General features: G+C 35.9%; 1 protein-coding gene and 1 pseudogene across 2 annotated transcripts; both read left to right on the top strand.

Annotated features, from left to right (window-relative positions):
* Positions 1-1822: 1822 nt before the first annotated feature.
* Positions 1823-19311, top strand: LOC104117730 (origin of replication complex subunit 3). 2 transcript variants are annotated; one of them, XM_033661662.2, is made up of 18 exons: positions 1823-2138; positions 2440-2498; positions 2601-2783; positions 2908-3088; positions 3436-3605; positions 3711-3841; positions 4825-5098; positions 5242-5319; positions 5797-5888; positions 5984-6077; positions 6766-6965; positions 7364-7433; positions 9926-10011; positions 11451-11528; positions 14802-14877; positions 15758-15885; positions 16672-16839; positions 18232-19311. In XM_033661662.2, exons 2-18 carry the CDS (start codon positions 2442-2444, stop codon positions 18335-18337), a joined length of 2172 nt encoding a protein of 723 aa, XP_033517553.1. In that variant the 5' UTR covers positions 1823-2138; positions 2440-2441; the 3' UTR covers positions 18338-19311. The 2 variants fall into 2 exon arrangements, with proteins under 2 accessions (XP_033517553.1, XP_033517554.1); XM_033661663.2 differs by having other exon boundaries at positions 1824-2138; positions 5987-6077.
* LOC104117732 (probable sodium/metabolite cotransporter BASS4, chloroplastic) lies at positions 12432-14795 on the top strand (annotated as a pseudogene).
* Positions 19312-19705: the final 394 nt, after the last annotated feature.

Below are 19705 nucleotides of genomic sequence, written 5' to 3' on the forward strand. Positions count from 1 at the left end.
TATGAAATGCATGTGAACGACGTATAGGCAAGGTGACGAGTGTCTATACGTCGTCAAATTAATTATTTGCATAATTACTTGAAAAATCATAAATCGTTTTAAATCATGAATTAATTGTTATAATAATTGTTTCTCTCCTATTCTTTGTCAAATATTAATTCTTGAATTCCTGCAATGATTGTTACATGTTATTTGATTTATGTGTCTTAATTGTTATTTGACATTTAACATACTAAATATTAACTGCCTACTTTCTCCATAATTTTCATAATTAATTGCTAATTGCCATTATTTGCTTATAAATAAATTATAATTATTGTATATCTTGATGCTTAATTGTTTCTCATTGAACGTGGTATTTATTGGAATAATTTTTATTACATTCATGAGTTGTTTAAAGTTATATTGGCGGAACGGGTTGCACGCCGCAACATAAATGAAAGTATATATATATATATATATTGGGGGATCGGATTACACGTCGCAATAAACTTATTAAAAAGTCTATATTGGGGAATCGGATTGCACGCCGTAATAGACTTGTTAAAAAGTCCATATAGGGGGATCGGATTGCACGCCGCAGTAGACTTATTTAAAAGTCAATATTTGGGGATCGGATTGCACGGCACAACAAACTTATTTAAAAGTCTATATATATTTGATTAAAAAAAATATATGAGAGGATTGAAAATGAATATATTGTGGGAGCGGTTTGTAAGCTGCAACGGAAATTGGTTGAAATAATAATGGGTTATGACTTATGAGTTGACTTCAATTAGTGTAAATGAGTTAACCGATTTATTTCTATTATTTGTTGTTGTTATCAATATTGCGTACAAGTTAATGTAAGTGACCCGCCTTAGCCTCGTCACTACTTCGTTGAGGTTAGGCTCAACACTTACCAGTACACGGGGTCGGTTGTACTGATACTACACTCTGTACTTCTTGTGCAGATTTCAGAGTTGGTCCTAGCGACGTACCATAGACTTGCTCGGATTTCAGCTACCAGAGGAGACTTGAGGTATAACTGCACGACGTCCGCAGTTATGAAGTCCCCATCTACTTTACTTTAGCCGTGTGTTTGTTTTCAGACAACTTTATTTTATTCACATATTTATTTGTATTATTCTAGAAGCTCGTACACATGTGGCACAAATTATGGGGTGATATTTAGACACCGTTATTTTATGAATTATTCACTATATTTCAGACTTTACTTCTGCATTTAATTCTTTGTTATTAATAAATTTAAAAATTATTTTAAAATGGATAATATTATTCTAACGTTAGCTTGCCTATCAAGTGAAATGTTAGATGCTATCACAGTCCGAATGTTAGAATTTCGGATCGTGACAATGCAATAGATACTGCACTCATCGAGTATGCTCCAATTTATGAAGTGTCCTCATTCGTGCTTTAATGCAATTGAACTATGAAGCTTTAGACATGTAATTATATCGATTTAATTTAGGCTTTTTATCTTTTTGAATTCCACTATACTTTTGGTGCAGAAACTGATAAACATGGTTAAATAAGGCAGGAACAAATCGAATGAGGGACTTTCAATTATTTTTTCTTTTTTGAGACATCTTTTTTTTTTTTATTGCTGGGTGAATCACGCTTTAAAAAGGAAACACTGAGGGAAGGAGACTCTTTAAAGAAATTGTATATGAGCTGTAAAGAAACTATAGTTATAGCGGGTAAATTACAGACAATTTTATTAAATAAGTTTAAAATATTGAACAGAAACAAAAAAAAAAAAAAATACCCCAAAAATTTCCTTGTCAAAACCCAAAGCCCATCTTTAGATCCCTAGTCCCAGGTGCAGAGTGCCGCCGATTCGTTTCCCGCCAAAGAATAAAAAAAAGGAAAAATAAATAATAATAAAAAAAAATGATGCCCTCCTTTTCATTTTTCCTTGTTCAACCCCAAAAACTAGCCCAACAAATAGCAGACCTTCAATTTGAAAAATAACGAAGAAGAAAAAAGTAGACCTTCAATTTGAAAAGTAAAAAGAGCAGACCTTCAAAATCTACAACACCAGAGAGCATCTCCCTCACACTATAGGGTCCCTTCTACCACAACCGGCCGCAACAGACACCATCTTTCCTGCTTTACATTCTGAATTTTCATTTTTGGTAAATATTTTTATGTTTGATTATTAAAGCTTAAATTAAGCTGGCAATTTTTCCGAGTTTATATTGACGGGTCTGAAAAAGCGAATTGCTCTTATGATGATGTTTTCACTAATATGATGTGTTTCATTGGTTCTTCTCTTTATTTCAATTTATAATTGGAAATTAGTACTTGTTGCTTCATTCAATTGCTGTTGGCTTACTTCTTACTTGAATCAGTTGTTGTTTACTATAGTAGAAGTCTGAACCGGCTAACACTAAATCCTAAATCAGTCTCTGAATACTAATGCCTGTTCTCTCTCAGAGATGGATTCACCAAATACTGATCCTCTCACAGACCCATTTGCAGAAAACAATCTTCAGGTTCATAGCAATATTACTTTATCCAATCTTCAGATTTTTTATTAACTTTTATTTAGAGAATGTAACTGTTTTTGGGTGTTTGCTCTTGCAAAAAATCTACAGCCATACTTCGTGCTGCACAAATCATCAAAGTCTTCAGAATCTACTGCAAAATCTCCTGGAAAACCGCGGAAGAGAAAACTTGATTCTTCCCCCAAAGTATCATCAAGCAATGAAAATACCAGTGATGACTTGAAAATGGAAGCTTTCTACTGTGTGTGGTCAAAAATTGAATCCAAGATCAAGGTTTTTCTTCCCCTAATTTAATTTCACTTCAACGGGTGTTGGATAATTTCATTAGTCCAATTGAGTATAAGGCAGATGATGCTAAATTACTTGTTTCTTGCTGTTTGAAAAATTGAATTTTTAGGATGTTTTGACGAGTATAAATGCTGATGTGTTTGATGAAATCGGACAATGGGTTTGTGAATCTTTTGATGAGATTTGTTCATGTAAAGGGCCCGTTGATCCATCAACTTCAAGCCTTCCATACCCTTTTGTTAATAATGGCGGTATAGTTAAAAAGCTCTTCACTGGTCTGGTTTTTACCAGTAAGTCCCTCTTTCATTTCTTTCTTTTATTGTCATCCACTTTTAAATGATTAGATATATAGATTGCTAAAGCCTCAAGTTCTGCTGATTGTAACATATTCTTTCTAAAATCTCTTGATTTGTTTTTGAAAAAGATCTTCTATCTCAATTTATCCAGCAAATTTGTGGCATTTTTCCCAGCGTTATTATCAGATCATTCCATTACTCTCCCACTTCCTCAAGTTAATATGCAATGTGCTGGTGGAAAAACTGATTAAAATTAACCATTTGATGCCTATTTGGTTCACAGTTGTTAATCACTATACTTTTGAAACTTGAATATTGACTTTTGATGTCAATGTTTGCAGAGAATATCGAAACAGTCGATGACATATTAACTTTTGCTGACCTTGGTTCAAACTTGAAATCTCGTGGATACCATGTCGCTAATATTTCCTCCTTGGATTTTTCTACCAAGAATGGCATTGGGGGTTGTCTAAGAGGGTTGCTGAGACAATTGCTTATGGTTGATGTAGAAGTAAGCAGGCAGAAGTCTATAATGATGTACATCATTGATTTAAACTACATTTTTATATGATGTTTATCTTTTACAATAACCTTCGCTCATGGTTTTGGTTCTAAGGCAGCTGAAATGTCCCTTCTAGCATCATGGTATAACGGCCACGGGAAGTATGAGAACCCTGTGGTAGTGATTATTGAGGATTTGGAGAGGTGCTCTGGGACTCTCTTATCAGATTTCATCAATATGTTGAGGTACTGTCATTTAATTGTTCAAAGCGTCTCATTTTAATTTCATTGCCGTATTAAAACGGCTTGCACAAAACTACTTCCAGATGGTGTATTTTATAATTTTAATTAATCGTAGCTGGGGTTAGATTGCTTATTTATGATAGATTGAAATGTGTATTGGTTTTGGAACAGTAGGCCATAAATCTAGGTGGGTGGAGGGGGTATATGTCATCTTATAGCTCATAGTAGGAACTTCTTGCATATAACATATTTAGTGGGCGTTTGGACATAAGAATTGAAAAATTCCAAAAAATAGTGAAATTTTTTTAAAAGTGAAAATGGTATTTGAAAATTAGAGTTGTGTTTGGACATGAATATAATTTTGGGTTGTTTTTGAATTTTGTGAGTGATCCGAGTGAAAATTTTGAAAAATAACTTTTTGGAGTTTTTCAAATTTTCGAAAAATTCCAGAATTCATCTTCAAGTGAAAATTGAAAATTTTATGGCCAAACACTGATTTCGAAAAAAAAGCGAAAGATATTCGAAAAAGGTGAAAAAATTCTTATGTCCAAACGGGCTCTTAATGTCCATGTTGTTTTTCAAAAGGTGCATTTAATATGCCAAAAGGTTCGTGCAATAAGTGTCCTAATTTAGAATGGAGTTTGGCAGCAGCGCTGACGAAGTTTGGGAGCAAAAATATGAGGCTGCAAGTCGCAGATATGCATAGCTTATATATAACCACAAAAATTTAGGAAAGAAGAATGAACTGTTGGCCTAGTTTAAGGCAGGAATTTTCCTGTTTAGGGATAAAGCTGATTTTGTTGTACCTGCTACAAGATATTTCTGATGATGCACATATTAACTACATCAATGCATGATTTCCGGCGGAGCTTTACCTCATTTCTTTTTCATTTTAGAGTTCAGTTACCAAATTATGCAGTTGGTATTATTACATGTTGTAACACTTCCGCATAGTTAGACTTGCCAATAATAATTTCTTTTATCAGTGAATGGGCTGTTAAGATTCCAATCATCTTAATAGCGGGTGTTGCAACAAGTGTTGATGCTCCCAGAAATTTGCTCAGTTCACGTGCACTTCAACATTTGTCTACATCGATATTCACCTTGAAATCACCTGCTGAAAGGATGGATGCCATTATTGAGGCTGTTCTGGTAAAAGATTGTGCTGGCTTTAGTGTTGGCCACAAGGTGGCGACTCTATTGAGGAACTATTTTTTAAAACAAGAAGGAACAGTCACTTCATTTGTTAGAGCCTTAAAGGTCTGTGACATATTTTTGTCTTTTTTTCTTGTACTTGTATAATAAGACTACTCCCATCACTTGTTTATTGGATCTGCTTTGATTAGATATCTATACGTACTCGTCCAGTCATCTACTTACAAGTGACTAAATTCTTTTTCCAGATGGCAATAGTCCAACAACTTTCCATTGAGCCTCTTAGCTTCATGCTCAAGTTTTCAGTTGATGACGGAGATAATAAGGTGAGAACTGTTTCATTAACTTTACATTTACAGATTTCTCTTTTTTGCTGTTTGGTTGGTGTCTGGGTCTAAATGAGGCATGGAATTTTGCCTTAAAGAGGTAAAGGAAAGCTACTGTTCTGTTAGCTGTTCAAACTGCAAGTACTTTGAACTTTATTGGATTTAATCCGTATATTTTCTTAGTTCTTAAGAGAGGCTTTGCCGTTTCTTGAGATTGAGTTGGTGAAACTTCCTAACCTCGTTGAAATTCTTCAGACTGTGGCCTTAATGTAACTTAACGACTGAGGTCTTATATATGATGCCAATTTAATGTTGGATGATAAAGAAGACATGTGATTGATGCTTTTGCTTGAATATGTTTCGTGGTGGTTTTACATTCACATTAGTAACCATGTGCAGATCAAGTTGCTTCAGCTGCATCCCTTGAAGTGGCAAAATCCTATAACTTTTTTCACCTATGATTTTTAACCATTTCAGAGGTCGTGCAGTGAGGAACTTGCTAAATTGCCAGAGGCATTGGTTAAGCATGCTTTCGATCTTCCATCGTACAGGACTTTTTCAGTACAACGGTTTGTGTCATGATTTCCCTTTTTCTTTTGTGATGGTTGCTAAGTGGAGCATATGTCAGGAGTATGTCTCTTAAATAGCCATATTCATCTATTAGCAGGAATAATCATGTAGAACCAAATGTTATGACTCTAGCCCATGGATTATCGGAACTGCAGAGAGTGCAGAAAGTATGGAGATCTCTCCTTATGGTAAGGTCTTTACTTTTTTTTTGTTCTTTAAGATTAATGTAATTCATGCCCATGGTACCTAAATCTGGTGAAGATATGATATGGCCAATCATCCTCTAACTTTTCATTAATGTTGTTAAGTTTCATGAATCCATATAGTTAGAATGTCTTCATCATTTGATTAATGAATTGTGGCTAAATAGTTGGTTCTAGGAACTGATTCATTTCTCTCCAACTTCCAGTATCATTGTTGAAGTGCTTCAGAAGGATATCATGCTACCCCACAGTTCCCCAGTTGACAATTTATCGAAATACTGTAGTTATGGAGTCGAAACCTTGTTTTCTAAGTTGAGTACTTCAAATAAACGGCTATAGCTTTTCTGGATTTGCTTTTGCTTCTATAATTTGTACTTTTTGCGGTTGCTACCAGAAGAAAGATCAAAGCTTGAGCCTGTATGCTACAAAACCAACCACCTTCTTAATATAGCATTATCTCTTTTCAGTTTGTGTTCTTTGGAAGTTGAGATTATTTAGAAGTTCCAAGGTTTGAAAGCTTATTATTAAGTAAATCTCTTTGTTGTGTCCTGATTGTTTCTATTTGCTGCCTGAATATCATGAACATGCTCTAGTGTGGCTATTGAATGAAAATCTAGTTGTTTGTGCAAACCTTGGAAAGGAGTTCTATTTCATAGCTAAATTGTTATTTTAGTGCTTGCATGAAGCTGGAAGATATCATAGAGTTGCACTGATGGACTTGTATTGGGAGGCATTGGATCCTGGCTTGTACAACTCCAGGTCATCTGATAATAACCTTGAGAGTGCAAAATGCATGAGCTTGTTGTCAAATAATCATCATCATTTCAGACAGCAAAAGGCTGATTTTACAAATCAGGTCATCCGCAAAATGAGGTAGGTATGCCATAGCTTATTTCCAACATTTAGCATTAACATGTTGTTTCTTCACTGGGAAAAGAAACAAAGAAAACCCTCACAGATGGGATTTCATCTGGCGACAAGAATGCACTTGATGTTTATGCATCCACCTATTATAGTAATTTCCTTTTATGTATTGCTGTAAGGAGACGACTACTGCATTCAAAATTAGATTCTTCAGAAGATTGTGTAACAGGAAAAGTAAAAAGGTTCTGTATTTGTTGTGAAGCAAAACATTTGAGAATCTAGTAATTGTGGATGTGAACTATCCCACAGTAGCTAACTTTGAACTGATAAAAGGTTCCTGTAAATCATTTTCTGCATCCTGCCTCTCTCTCCAACTCATCTGTTTGATACTTGAATTTTCATGCCAGGGACTTAACAGCTGCAAAGTTATCTCAGTTGCTTAAGAGTTGGGAGAGGCTCACTGATGGGACAACGGAGGTATTAACTAGCTCATTTTAAGCTGACACCCTCATTTTACGTGAACAAGGCACTTGTGGATTACATATGGCGTTCATGTTTCTAGAATAAAGGCGGAGAATGTAATTAAATATTAGATATCAGTATTACAGAACAAGGAAACTAAATTACCCAACACAAAGGATCAAAGAATACTCAACACAGATGCTAATCCCAAATATATTCTTCAGTCAGAAAATTTATGAAGAAAAGCAGAGATATAAAGTTTGAAGTTGAAGGAAAAGTTTCATAGCTTGTAAAAGTCTTCTCCAGGAGCTTCCTAGACCCCGCAATTGCCTTCATGATCTTTTTCTTTTCTTATTCTTTTCATAAGTTATTTGAGAACCCCTTGGAGAGTGCATTTTGCGTAGAAAAACTCCAGGACATATGCTATCTAAGATACAAGAGAGAAAATCAAAGAAAGATAGGAGATGGGAGGGAGCCCGTGAGATGCTTTAAGATACAGAAAGAATAAAGAAAATCTGAATCATGCATTCTAATTGTCCTTTTGATAGTTCTACTATCCTTATGCTGTCTGAGTATACTTAAGTTTAATAATAGAGTACAGCAAATCGTTTTGAATATTTTTTGCCTATCAAAAGAATAATCCCTAAATCTATTTCTTTCTTAAATTCATCTCTTCATCCTAAAACTGTCAAAAAGCCTATGGTCTGGCTGTGTTTATTCATTAGACCACGGGAGAAGGTCCTTATCATTTAGGATGATGAAATGTTGTAGCACAGGGTAAATGCATAGTTGCCCTTTTTCAATCTTTATATGAATCTCTGAATGGATATATTCTTTGCGTCAATCTAACTTCTAAGGTGTATTTGTTCTGCTTAGAACTGCGAATAGCATATCTTTTTTACTGCTGTCATAAATAGGGTGAGGATCTTTGGGAGAGTGGTACTGCAATTATCATCTACTTGGGTAAAATAATTCAATTAAGCAGAACTTTTGAATCAATTTTTGCCTGAGTGTGCTTTGAATGTAGCTATATTTGGTGTATGGCAGTTGGAGTCCATAGTTGTCTACAGCTAATAGACTTGTAAATGGATTAGCAATCTGCGCTGTCTTATGCTTATGCATGTTTAGGAATTTAGGACATCTACCCTGAGCTATTATAACTTTCTTCCAAGAATTGGATTCTTTTCGTGCATTATAGTGCCGTCTTAATATTAGCATATTGTCATGTGCCTATCTATCATTATTGTGTATGATTATTACTTTATTAGTAGGTTTTACGACATGGTGGTCATTTTTTTAATTATTTTCGTGAATGTGCTGCGAAAGAACCATCTCAGATTATTTAGGCTACGGACCACTACCCAAATACTTTTTAGCTCCTTTGCAGTCTTTCTTGAGATTCTTTGGACTGAAATCCTCCTTAAAAATGGTGTTAGGGACTATTATATTTATAGTAGTTATTGCCTTCAGTCCCAGTTGCTGATGAGCCAGCAATAAAGCATTTGAGTTTCTCTGTGTACCAGACTACCACAAAGAAACTTCCCAATCACATCAATCTTTAACATCATTTTCTTAAGGTGTATGATCCCCTTTAGAATAGTTATAAATTCATGAGAGATTCTAGATGGACCCGGGTTCTTCATGTCCCATGTAGAGATCTCTATATAGAGTTACCCGGTGCCTGTGCTAGTGGGAGGTAGCAAGTATCTTGTGGAATTAGTCGAGGTGCGCACAAGCTGGTACGGACACCGTCACACCACTGTTATCAAAAAAATGATTTCTATATTAACAATTAATAAAATTTAGATAACTGGGTATACATTATGCAGTGCATAGATAAGGAGTATGACAGGTATATTTTTCTTCGTATGATAAGAAGAGCCTTGAGCCGAGGGTCTATCGGAAACCACCTCTCTATCTTCATAAGGTAGGGGTAAGGTGTGCGTACACTCTACCCTCCCCAGACCCACTTGTGGGAGTACACTGGTGTTGTTGTTGTTGATGATGATAAGAAGGTAACACAGACAATGAATAGTATTATAATGTGACAGCAGAAGTCCAGTGCACGTAGATACTTTATAGAGGTGCTTGCTTAGCCTGCTCTTTAGTTGAAGAGAAAAGAAAGAAAGAATTATCCTTGTTTAAAATGTCAATCCAGCTTCCCTGCATCATTGGCCCTCGGGGATTTCTCGGTTATCAAAAGAAAAAAAGTGAATCCTTCTTTAACATCAACTGCTCTTACTTTTTCGATATTCCAACATCATACTGTTTGAATGAGATTTTCCCAACAGTACGTTGGTTATTTAATTTGCTCGTCTGGTAGGGAAGGCAACTAGGCAGCTCGTCCAGGGTGGAAGTTTATTCAGATTGACTTATTTGTTTGATTTACACGTTTGGATTTCTCAGCAGTTAAATCTTACCATCATTATTCTAATCCTTGCTACAAGCTGATTTTTGTGTTCTGCCATGCTTAGTCTTATTCTGTAATGTTCTGGTCATTGCTTCAGGTTCATGAGAAGATTAAGGAACTGCAGTTTCAAGTGGTATCAGAGGATGACAAAAGTCGCAGAGCAGAATTAACAGATATATCGAAGTATGTTGTAAATTCATAATACTGTGTATTCTATCCTCATGCAACGTAGTTGGACTAATGAACTCAACAGTCATTTATTTATAAGATTTTGCATCCAGCATATTTGTTGTCCTTAGGCAACATGTGTGAGAAGGCACGGGAGAAAATATACTATTGATAAATTATTTTACTACAATACAAGGAGCCCTATTTATATCTATATTCTACACAACATATACTACTCCTATTCCGATGTGGGACTAAGTCTCCTATATACATTAATTCTTTAACACTTCCCCTCAAGCCGGTGCATATAAGTCATGTACCGAGATTGATACAAATATAACTAATACGAGGACCAGTGAGAGACTTGGTGAAAATATTTGCAAGCTAATCATTTGACTTTACAAACTTCGTAACAATATCTACCGAGAGTATCTTTTCTCTAACGAAGTGACAATCAATCTCAATGTTTAGTTCTATCATGGAACACCAGATTTGATGCAATATGAAGGGCAACTTGATTATCACACACAAGTTCCATCTGATTGATTTCTCCAATGTTCAATTCTTTGAGCAATTGTTTGATCCAAACTAGCTCACACGTTGCAATAGTCGTTGCTTGATATTCTGCTTCTGTACTAAATCGAGCAACCACATTCTGTTTTTTTGCTCTTCTAGGACACCAAACTACCTCCTACTAAAATACAATATCCGGACATAGAACGTCTATCAGAAGGTGATCTTGCCCAATCAGCATATGTGATCCAACTATCTACTCATGGCCTCGATACTCAAACAACAGTCTTGTGCCTGGGGCTGATTTTATATACCGAAGAATTCAAACAACTGCATCCTAATGACTATCACAGGGAGAGTCCATAAACTGTCTTACAACACTCACGGGACAGGAAATGTCAGGTTTAGTCACTTTGAGGCAATTCAACTTACCAACGAGTTTCCTATATCTTTTGGAGCAGAATGCCGATAAAACACAGAGTGACCAGCTTCACTACGAGTCATGCAAAACTGTTGAACAACTATGCTAAACTTACCATACCTAGCTCGAGGGGCTCCAATCCACTTCTTCTTCAACTTAAATTTGAGTCATAAAATAATTATAACATATAGCTAATTCATATCTTTAGCCTTGAGCTCTTCATCCCAATTAGCAACTTCTTTATTTGCACTTGATGTCCAATGACCTTGTTCTACAACTCTTTAGCTTGAGATCTTTTTAATGGCCTTCTTGGAGATTCCAAAACTTCATCCTTTTCCTTGAATAGAGTTAAAGTTCCTAGGATGCTACTTCCCGACCAATTTGTAGACCCAAACTTAGTACACGGCACAGATACTTCGATACTCTTGGAAGATGTGATCTTAATGATTATTATACTTATAAAATTAACTAACTTCATCAATTTAATATAAAATTAACTATGTTATGACTTGTGTAACAGGAGGCATATTAATCGACGTAGTCTACATGCATGCACATCAAGTGAAAAAGCTATGACTTTGGCAACTAACTTGATAAGGTATGGGCACCACAAACCTATATCCTCTACCAGTTGTTTCAGTGCAGTGCTTGATAATGTGAATAGTGGTGTTGGATATACTGTTTATCTTCTTGCTTTTCTGTCCTTTGAAGAGAAGTTTGTTGTTATCTAACATCATTAAGCAGAATGTGATCTTTAGCCAGCAGAAAACTTAGAATCTGTTAAAGGTTCGCCTATTTTTGTTTATATAATATTTGGCCTAGAATGTAGGCGTTATAAAGAAGCATCAATAATCTTATGGATCATCGAAGCAGCATAGGAAAAGGTGCTAGTGTAATGTCAGGCATGCAAAATACATAGACACTCTAAATTTGGAATTTAAGGTACATTAGAAAAGACATTACATGTGTATTCTTATAAATGTGCGATTTGTGGGAAGAGGAGCCCGTGGAACGGTGAAATTAAGGAGCATACTCCGTCATTTCATAGTTTTAAAATAGTTTAAAAGTGAAAAAGAAAACTACGTCTAAATCCAAGCTGATAATCTTTCTTCCCGATTTAGGAATCGTTAAAATGGTAAAATAAAAGAGATTGGAAACTTGTTTGATGACCTTTGTTTGGTATAAATGACTGAATATTATGTTTCAAAAAAAAAATCTATCAACTAGACTTCAATCTCAAGTCCACTTGTGTTGCCTATATCAATCTACTTTATCCATTCCAGATGTTTATTATATTAATTTCTACTAGAAGAGAAGATGCATAGAATTTGGAAGTTGTGTCGCATTGTGTCTAGTAAAGTGAAAGGACTGTCTAGAGCTTAAAAGATAAATAAAAAGACAAAAGAGAGAATGATTGGACATGTCATGTTAGTGTCTGCTTATTCTTGTTAATCCTTGATCTCTTGTCAGAAACTCAGCTCCAGTAGTCACTTGATCCCTAATGAGTAATGACTTTTGTAATGTCCTTCAGTATTGTTATAACCGTTTAGCATCTATTGCAGAAAATGTGCAAGTTCCTTGCCAGAATGGTGCTTCTTGATCTAAGTTTCAGAGTTTTTATATCTCGTATGTGCACACAATTCTTCCGAGGAAATTTACTTTTCTAAACATGCTAATCAATGTTGTACTTCTGAGCACTCAAACCTGTGAAGAAAATGAAGAACTTAATAAGTGATGAGGAAAAAAAAACTTAAGAAGTGATGATCATCATGTACCTTTAAGATGCTCTTCATGTTTGATTGGCCTTTGACTGTATTTTTAAGGTTTATGGCTCAAAGAAAGAGTTACTGAACATATGACTTCATAATGAAGTGAAATTAATTTTGGTATGATCGTTCCTTTTCAATAAATAAATTTAGTTACAGCCAGTTCACAACACGTAAATAAGGGAAATGGTAGTGGAGACCAGCTTTCGCGGGCTACTGCAAAAAAAAAAAAATCTAATAGGGTTAAACCAATTTCGGGTTTTGTATCAAACAGCTTTTTGCCTTTAGCTTTTATTGGTGGAGTAGCATTAGGGCTTGCTAATCCTACACTTGGTTGTCTTGCTGATAGATACTATCTATCCAAATTAGCACCTTTGGCATATTAATAATATCAGTGATGAAGTAGGTGCTGCTGCTGAAGCTTCGCCTGTTGGGCTTTCTGGTCTTGTATGAACTCCAATTCTTCTCTTCCATTGTAGTTTTTGTTTCTATTTTGTTCTTCACTCCTCAATTTTCCAATATTATTTTGCTGCTAAAGCTTCAACCTCAAGAATTTGTCACAGGGTTGGCTATACTTAGCTGTATGCCCACAACACTATCTAGTTGAGTGGCACTAACTCGGCTAGCAGGAGGAAGTGCTGCTCTTGCTCTTTCGATGACTTTAACATGAAACCTTCTAAGAATTCTGATTGTACCTTTTTCAGTCTCCAAGCTCATAGCTGTCGGGGTTTGGTGTGTCTATCCAAGCTGAGCAGTTATTCAGAAGTCTTGTTCTCACACTTCTAGTTCCTGGTATCATAGGGAAGGCTATACGAAATGTTTCAAGGGTGTTGCTGAGTTTTCCTATAAAACATGTTTTGTCGATGCTGAGTTTTGTCCTCCTAAGACCCCATTTATACAAGAGCAGATCAAGGTCACTGCTTTTATTGGTTAAGCCAACAGTTCTTCTTCTGGTTGTTTTATTAAGAGTGCTTCTGCATCTCATCCTCTTTGCTTTTAGTGCTCCGGCAGTACCATGACTCTCCACTATTTCAGGGGGTAGTAAATCATCTTTTTCAAAGATGCAAAATATTAGTGCCCTTTTACTTGTTGCAACTTGCAAGCCAGAAAACTCTGCCTGTAATGGTAGCAGTAGTGGAACAGCTATAGCTTGGCAGTGCTATCGCTGCATCTGGTTTATTGGTTCTTCCATGTGTGGCGGCACATTTGAACCAGATCATCATGGACTCTTTTGGTGAGATTTTGACTTCAAAAAGAGCGTGCTTTGGATAATTTGAAGACTGCTTAAAATCATCTGAAGGTCCCAGATGGTGGGTGCTATACATTGAAATGTTTTGCTGTTTTCAATAAGGAACAATGCACATGTCAGCCCATTATTGAAGGCTAGAAGTTCTAATAGTGAGGTTTGGTGGTTTTAAAGAGTGTGGAAGCATTGGACAACAAGGGAATCGAGAAAAGGACAGCATCTGGTGGTCCTCTTTTTGTGCTTGCAACGATTAACAAAACATAGTAGTACTAGTAGTAGTCATATATTTATGCATCTATCAAAATTAGTTCTTGGTTTGTCTACAGTTGAGTCAATAAAAGGAGGAACAACATAAACATTAGACTATTAGTAGTATTAGGCTGCTTCATTTCACTTCCATGCTTGGCTGAGGTGTTTATTCTGCTCTCTGAAGGTGTGCTCAATCATGGGGTCGCCTAGCTGTCGGAGCAGGTGTGTGAATCCACAATACATGGGTATCTTGAGTCCATGGAAAAGGGCCAGCAGTTATGTCAGAATATTTGTAGCATTGTGGGGTTGGGGGGGGGGGAGGGAGGATGTCCAGAGTAGCCCAGGATGCAGACCCCTTTATTGCTTTGGAATACGTTCCCTGTGCCTCCTTTCCCAGGGTTCCCTTTTGAGGCCCCGTTAATGTTAGTTAATATATCTGGGTTTTAGGTGGATCTCATCTTAGATATATTATTTTTTTAAGGTGCATACTGTTGTGTGTAAGGACAAGTACCGTGGTTCTTGAAACATCAAATTCTTTTGAATTTTTTTTGTTTTATAAAAAGTTCTTCACCACTTCTTACCTTTTATCATGATCTGCTTATGGAAACAGGGAGAATATGCATCCCATTGAGTGTGTCCCATTTCATGAACTTGTTTGCTTCAGGGATGTTGACAAACTCCAATCAGTTAAGTTTCCTCGGCTTGGTTTGAAGATATGAGCATTAATACTTTTTAAAGTTGGGGGCTACTTTTTTTAACACACGAATGCAGAGACATCTGTGTTTCCTTCAGAGGTTTTGGTAGTTGTTAAAATGTTGGTGGTGCTTCATCCACCTAAATCCCTTCTTCTATCATGCACAAGGATTATCTAGTGAATGTAATTGTTATAACTGTCTGAAGGTGAACACTGTTCTTTCACCATTTAAAGCTTGTCACTAATTACATTGTACACATTATCTTAATTGCAGCCAAATTTCAGGATGGCCTTTGTATTGTGTCCTTATTCTAGCAGAATATAGATAGTTCAATTTTGGATACTATGAGAAATTATAGAAGTCGTCACTCTCTCACTGCTCTCTTCGTGAACAAAATTATTTGTTAGAAGAAAAAAGAAGAAATGATATAACTCATGCTGTTGGTACTCACTTTATGCATATTCACTTTGCACTTTTTTCTTCCCTCAGTGGTTGCGGACAAGAAAACAAGGTGTATTAAGATATAATCCAAGTGCAATGTTCATGTGAAATATTAAATTGCTTATAGTTGCCCCCAGTTTGGATTTTATCGCTCAGCTATTCATGTTTGAGTTGACAACAAATTTATTTTGCTGTAATTCTTCTGTTGGCTGTGGTTTGATGTTCATTTAGTTCCAAATGGTTGTGTCAACAGACTTAATTCTGTGTCATTTGCAAGTTCGAAGAAATTGTTATTGTGCTTTGCTTTACTATTTTGGTCTTGCATTTTGATTGTATAAATGACTTTTAGCTGTATTTTAACATCAACAGTACTATTGAGAAACTGTGAAATGATTTCTTAGTCTTACCAATATTTTATGCTTCTACGCAGGCTTTGGTTGGTGATCCCAGAAGAAGAGTTCAAGTTGATCTCTTGGATTTCCACAAAATTCTCAAGTGTGGATGCTGCAGCAAGAGTGTGGGTACACTAGTACCATCTATGCATGACACCTCAATAATGTAAGCTACATGCGCTCCTCCATCTATTGTTACAATGATGATAGCAGTTTTTACTTGTGGTATGTTGCCTCATTTAGGTTAGATGGTATTTCCAAATAGGAAGCAGGCTAGCTTATAATTTTATGTTCCATTGAAGTGCCGTCATTGTACGTGGGCTGATGAACTGTGCTACTTAGTTGAACCTTTTGTTGTTCTTTTACACTAATATATTATGCTCTTATACCCATGAAAGACATGCTATGGAGTTTTCTGGCCTTTTGATCAGAAGGCATCTCTTGTGCTACTCCTTTACTGTGTATGCATCATGTGGATTTTTATTTCTGATTATGCATAAAATGGGTTTTTAGTTGTTAGGAAATTTTGGCATCCATTTGAGGTTCACATGATTTCATTTTTCATATCATTACTTTTTACTAAAATGATGTTCATCACACCATATTGTTGTGCCAACCCAGTTGGTGGTTTTTTGGATGGAAAGGATTTTCATTAATAAACTGAAGGGAAAATGTAATTTTATAATTTCGCCACATTCAAATGTTCCATTAGTAAATTTTATGCTTTCTATAGAAATTATTCTCGCTGCAGTGCTTAATTTCACATGACATTAGGCTGAAGATTACTCCGATATCATATACAGGCAACTTAATTTGTAAACTTTAGATTGCATATTTATTCAGGTAAGAAACTGCTATCATATAGTTTTCTACCAACTTTGTAGTGATATGAATGTTATGCATTTATGTGGATTAGCTGGAGAGCTGAAGTGTTTTGAATCTGCTTTCATAGGTATACTCTGGCGCAGGAGCATGGTGATCTCATCAATCTTCATGACTGGTTTCAATCTTTTAAAGCAATTATTTCTAGCTCAGGAAAGAAAGGATTGAAACAGTTGGCTTCACCAAAGAAAAGAAAGGACTCCAGCAGTTCCCAAAACAATTCTGATGCATTGAGCCAGTATCCTTTGTCTAGCTATAATTACAGCATTTCTTTGCTTTAAAACAGGTGACACATTAATCTGGAAGTACACAGTTCTCTTGCTGTCTACTAAGCATTTGTGTTTACATCATCACTCTCTGTGCATTTATCATAACTTATAGGCCAAACCCATATACAACCCACTCAACTTGGCTCCATTTTTCATTTTGGCACTCTATCTCAACCTTGTTCCATTTTGGCCCTCCAACTCTATTTCTTATGTTTCATTTTAACACGAAAGCTGAAACCAGTGCAAAAAAATATAGCGCGTGTGTATACACAAATCTGAGGTGTAATAAATATCCAATTAAATGTTGCCACCTGATTTTTTCATTCTTTATTTCATATAAGCTTGAAGTTTGAAGTGAATCTATGTCTCAAAGAAAATTATTTTTTCATAATGGAATGAATATTTATTCTTGTGGATTTTAAGTTGAACTGAAAGTATCATGGACACCAAGAAATCCGGGTCGGGTATTTTAGTATTGACCCGTTTGACAAGGATGAGCAACATTTAATTGGATATTTATTACACCTCAGATTTGTGTATACACACGCGCTATATTTATTTGCACTGGTTTCAGTTTTTGTGTTAAAATGAAACATAAGAAATAGAGTTGGAGGGCTAAAATGGAACAAGGTTGAGATAGAGTGCCAAAATGAAAAATGGAGCCAAGTTGAATGGGCTGTATATGAGTTTGGCCTAACTTATATGGTGTCATTACTTATTCTGAACTTGTATGCCACTTAATATTCCCTTTTTATGATGAGAGCTTCATCTTCCTTTCTCCTGAATTCTAGTAATACTCGTCTTCTGTTCAAAGTAAGTCTGGATAAATTCTATGAAGTTTCTTGTTTGCCTGTGTATATGTATAGTATCACAAATCAATTGATTAGGTGTTGTCTCCTCCCAGATGGGCTCATCCAGGAACCTCTCGTAGTTTTCAGGGATCGCAAAAATTTCTCGTTCTGCATCTTATAGGCTTCTTTCTTAAACAATAGCATTTTAAGTAGATCAAAACGTTAAGTTTGATTTGTATTACTAGCAGAAAGAGGGAGAAATTGCATTAGTGTTGAAGTTTTGAATTGTATTGTTTGTTTGATATGTAATACATCAGTTACTAGATCAAATGTGATTACTTGATGAAAAACTTGATCAAATAATGGGATGCGCGCAAATAGATCTTTACAAAGCTCGGAAAAAATAGAAATCAAAAGAATAGAAGAATTCAAATGACAAAGTTCGAATTTCCCTTTGATGACTTGTCACAGATAGTCTTTCATAACGTGTATGTTATTGTGGTCGTGGATGGACTTAAAACATGGTAACCCAATGGAACCATTTTAAATCCTTGACTTAATGCTGTACAGAGCAAGGTTTTGCAGGGCTGTCATGGAGCTGCAGATTACAGGATTGCTTCGCATGCCAAGCAAACGACGCCCTGATTATGTGCAAAGAGTGGCGTTTGGAGTGTAAAAGTGTGATGCTACATTATGTGGATGAGGTTTTTTAATTTACTCTTAGATGTCTTCTGCATCTCCTATTTATACAAACCAGTAATCCTGTTAAGCCAGAGAATTTTGTTCACCCTCTTAAAAGAATGGCATGACATTTTAGTCAACCAACCCTTTCTGAAAGTGTTTTTTTTAAGTGGTGTACAACTTTTTCAAAGTAGTGCATTGGTATGTCTGAAAAGATTATCTTTTGCCGCAAGGGCACTGGTTCAAGGGCAGGAAAGTCTCCCGTTCAATGCCCACCCTTCCTTAATAGCCTTGATTGATAAACAAATACTCTCTGTTCTGTCTTCTGTAAAGAAGGTGATGGACGGAGTAGAAAACACTTGCAACTCTTTACTTCAAAAGTTCTCTGCTGTCATGAGTAAAGAAGTATCATCATGTCTTGCATCTTATGCGGGTGATCATTGGTGGCGGCGGGGGTGGTGGCTTCATCGGAGGCAGTGCTGCAGCAGCAGCTGCTCCTTCTGGTGGTGCAGCAGCTGCAGAAGCACCTGCAGCTGAGGAGAAGAAAGAAGAGAGTGATGATGACTTGGGATTCTCACTCTTTGACTAGATTGGCATTATATAGTAGTACAATTTTCAATAGCTCTGCATCTTTTGTCATTGTCACTATGTTGGCCCTAGATTTTTGCTGTTTAGGTATCTAATGACATTGTGTTCTATGGTTCTTTGACTTAAAGCTGAGTCGCTTATCTTTTCATTTCCTTGCGGCTTAATACCTCACCGGGACTTGGTACTTTGGCAAGTTAGCTGAATGTCTGGTGTTGAACTCTAAATAGACTCTTAAGACTCAGAACACTACTAGAATGCTGACTAACTAGAAAAGCTAGGCATATTTATTCTCTAAATCTGACTAAAATCGTATTTGGCTGATGAAGAATAGGACAGATTGGTCTTACTTGGGACTACATATACCAAGATCCGCTTTTATTATATGGACAAATGTATACTTTTATAAGTTTGTAGAATTAAGCTTCTGATTTTAATGAAATAGATATTTTACTCAACTGTAACAAGAAACAAACTTCTTTTAAATTATGCAATTTAGAGACATAATACCAGAATGTTCTTAGCTGAATTAGTGCAGTGGTAGCTTGGTTCTGATTGGGGAGTTATCAATTATATATGGTGTAACAACTAGATAATCTGAACCACAACCGTGCATTGGGAATACTATAGTGAACATTAAATTATTTCAAAAGGAGAATTCATCTCCCTCTACTTGACATACCCCACAATTGCTCCTTAATCATAAATAGATTCTTCAGCTAGAAAAACTTTATAATGAAGGGTGTGTTTGGTACGAAGTAAAATGTTTTCCTAGACA

The sequence above is a fragment of the Nicotiana tomentosiformis genome, chromosome 6 (genome assembly GCF_000390325.3).
Source record: "Nicotiana tomentosiformis chromosome 6, ASM39032v3, whole genome shotgun sequence".
Lineage (NCBI taxonomy): Eukaryota > Viridiplantae > Streptophyta > Magnoliopsida > Solanales > Solanaceae > Nicotiana > Nicotiana tomentosiformis.

Excerpts from the sequence above, each read along its gene's own strand:
- LOC104117730 (XM_033661662.2), top strand. The coding sequence starts at position 2,442 with ATGGATTCACCAAATACTGATCCTCTCACAGACCCATTTGCAGAAAAC. Across the intron at positions 5,099-5,241 it reads CATTTGTTAGAGCCTTAAAG|ATGGCAATAGTCCAACAACT; the intron begins GTCTGTGACATA and ends TTCTTTTTCCAG. Across the intron at positions 11,529-14,801 it reads TTGGCAACTAACTTGATAAG|GGAGAATATGCATCCCATTG; the intron begins GTATGGGCACCA and ends TTATGGAAACAG.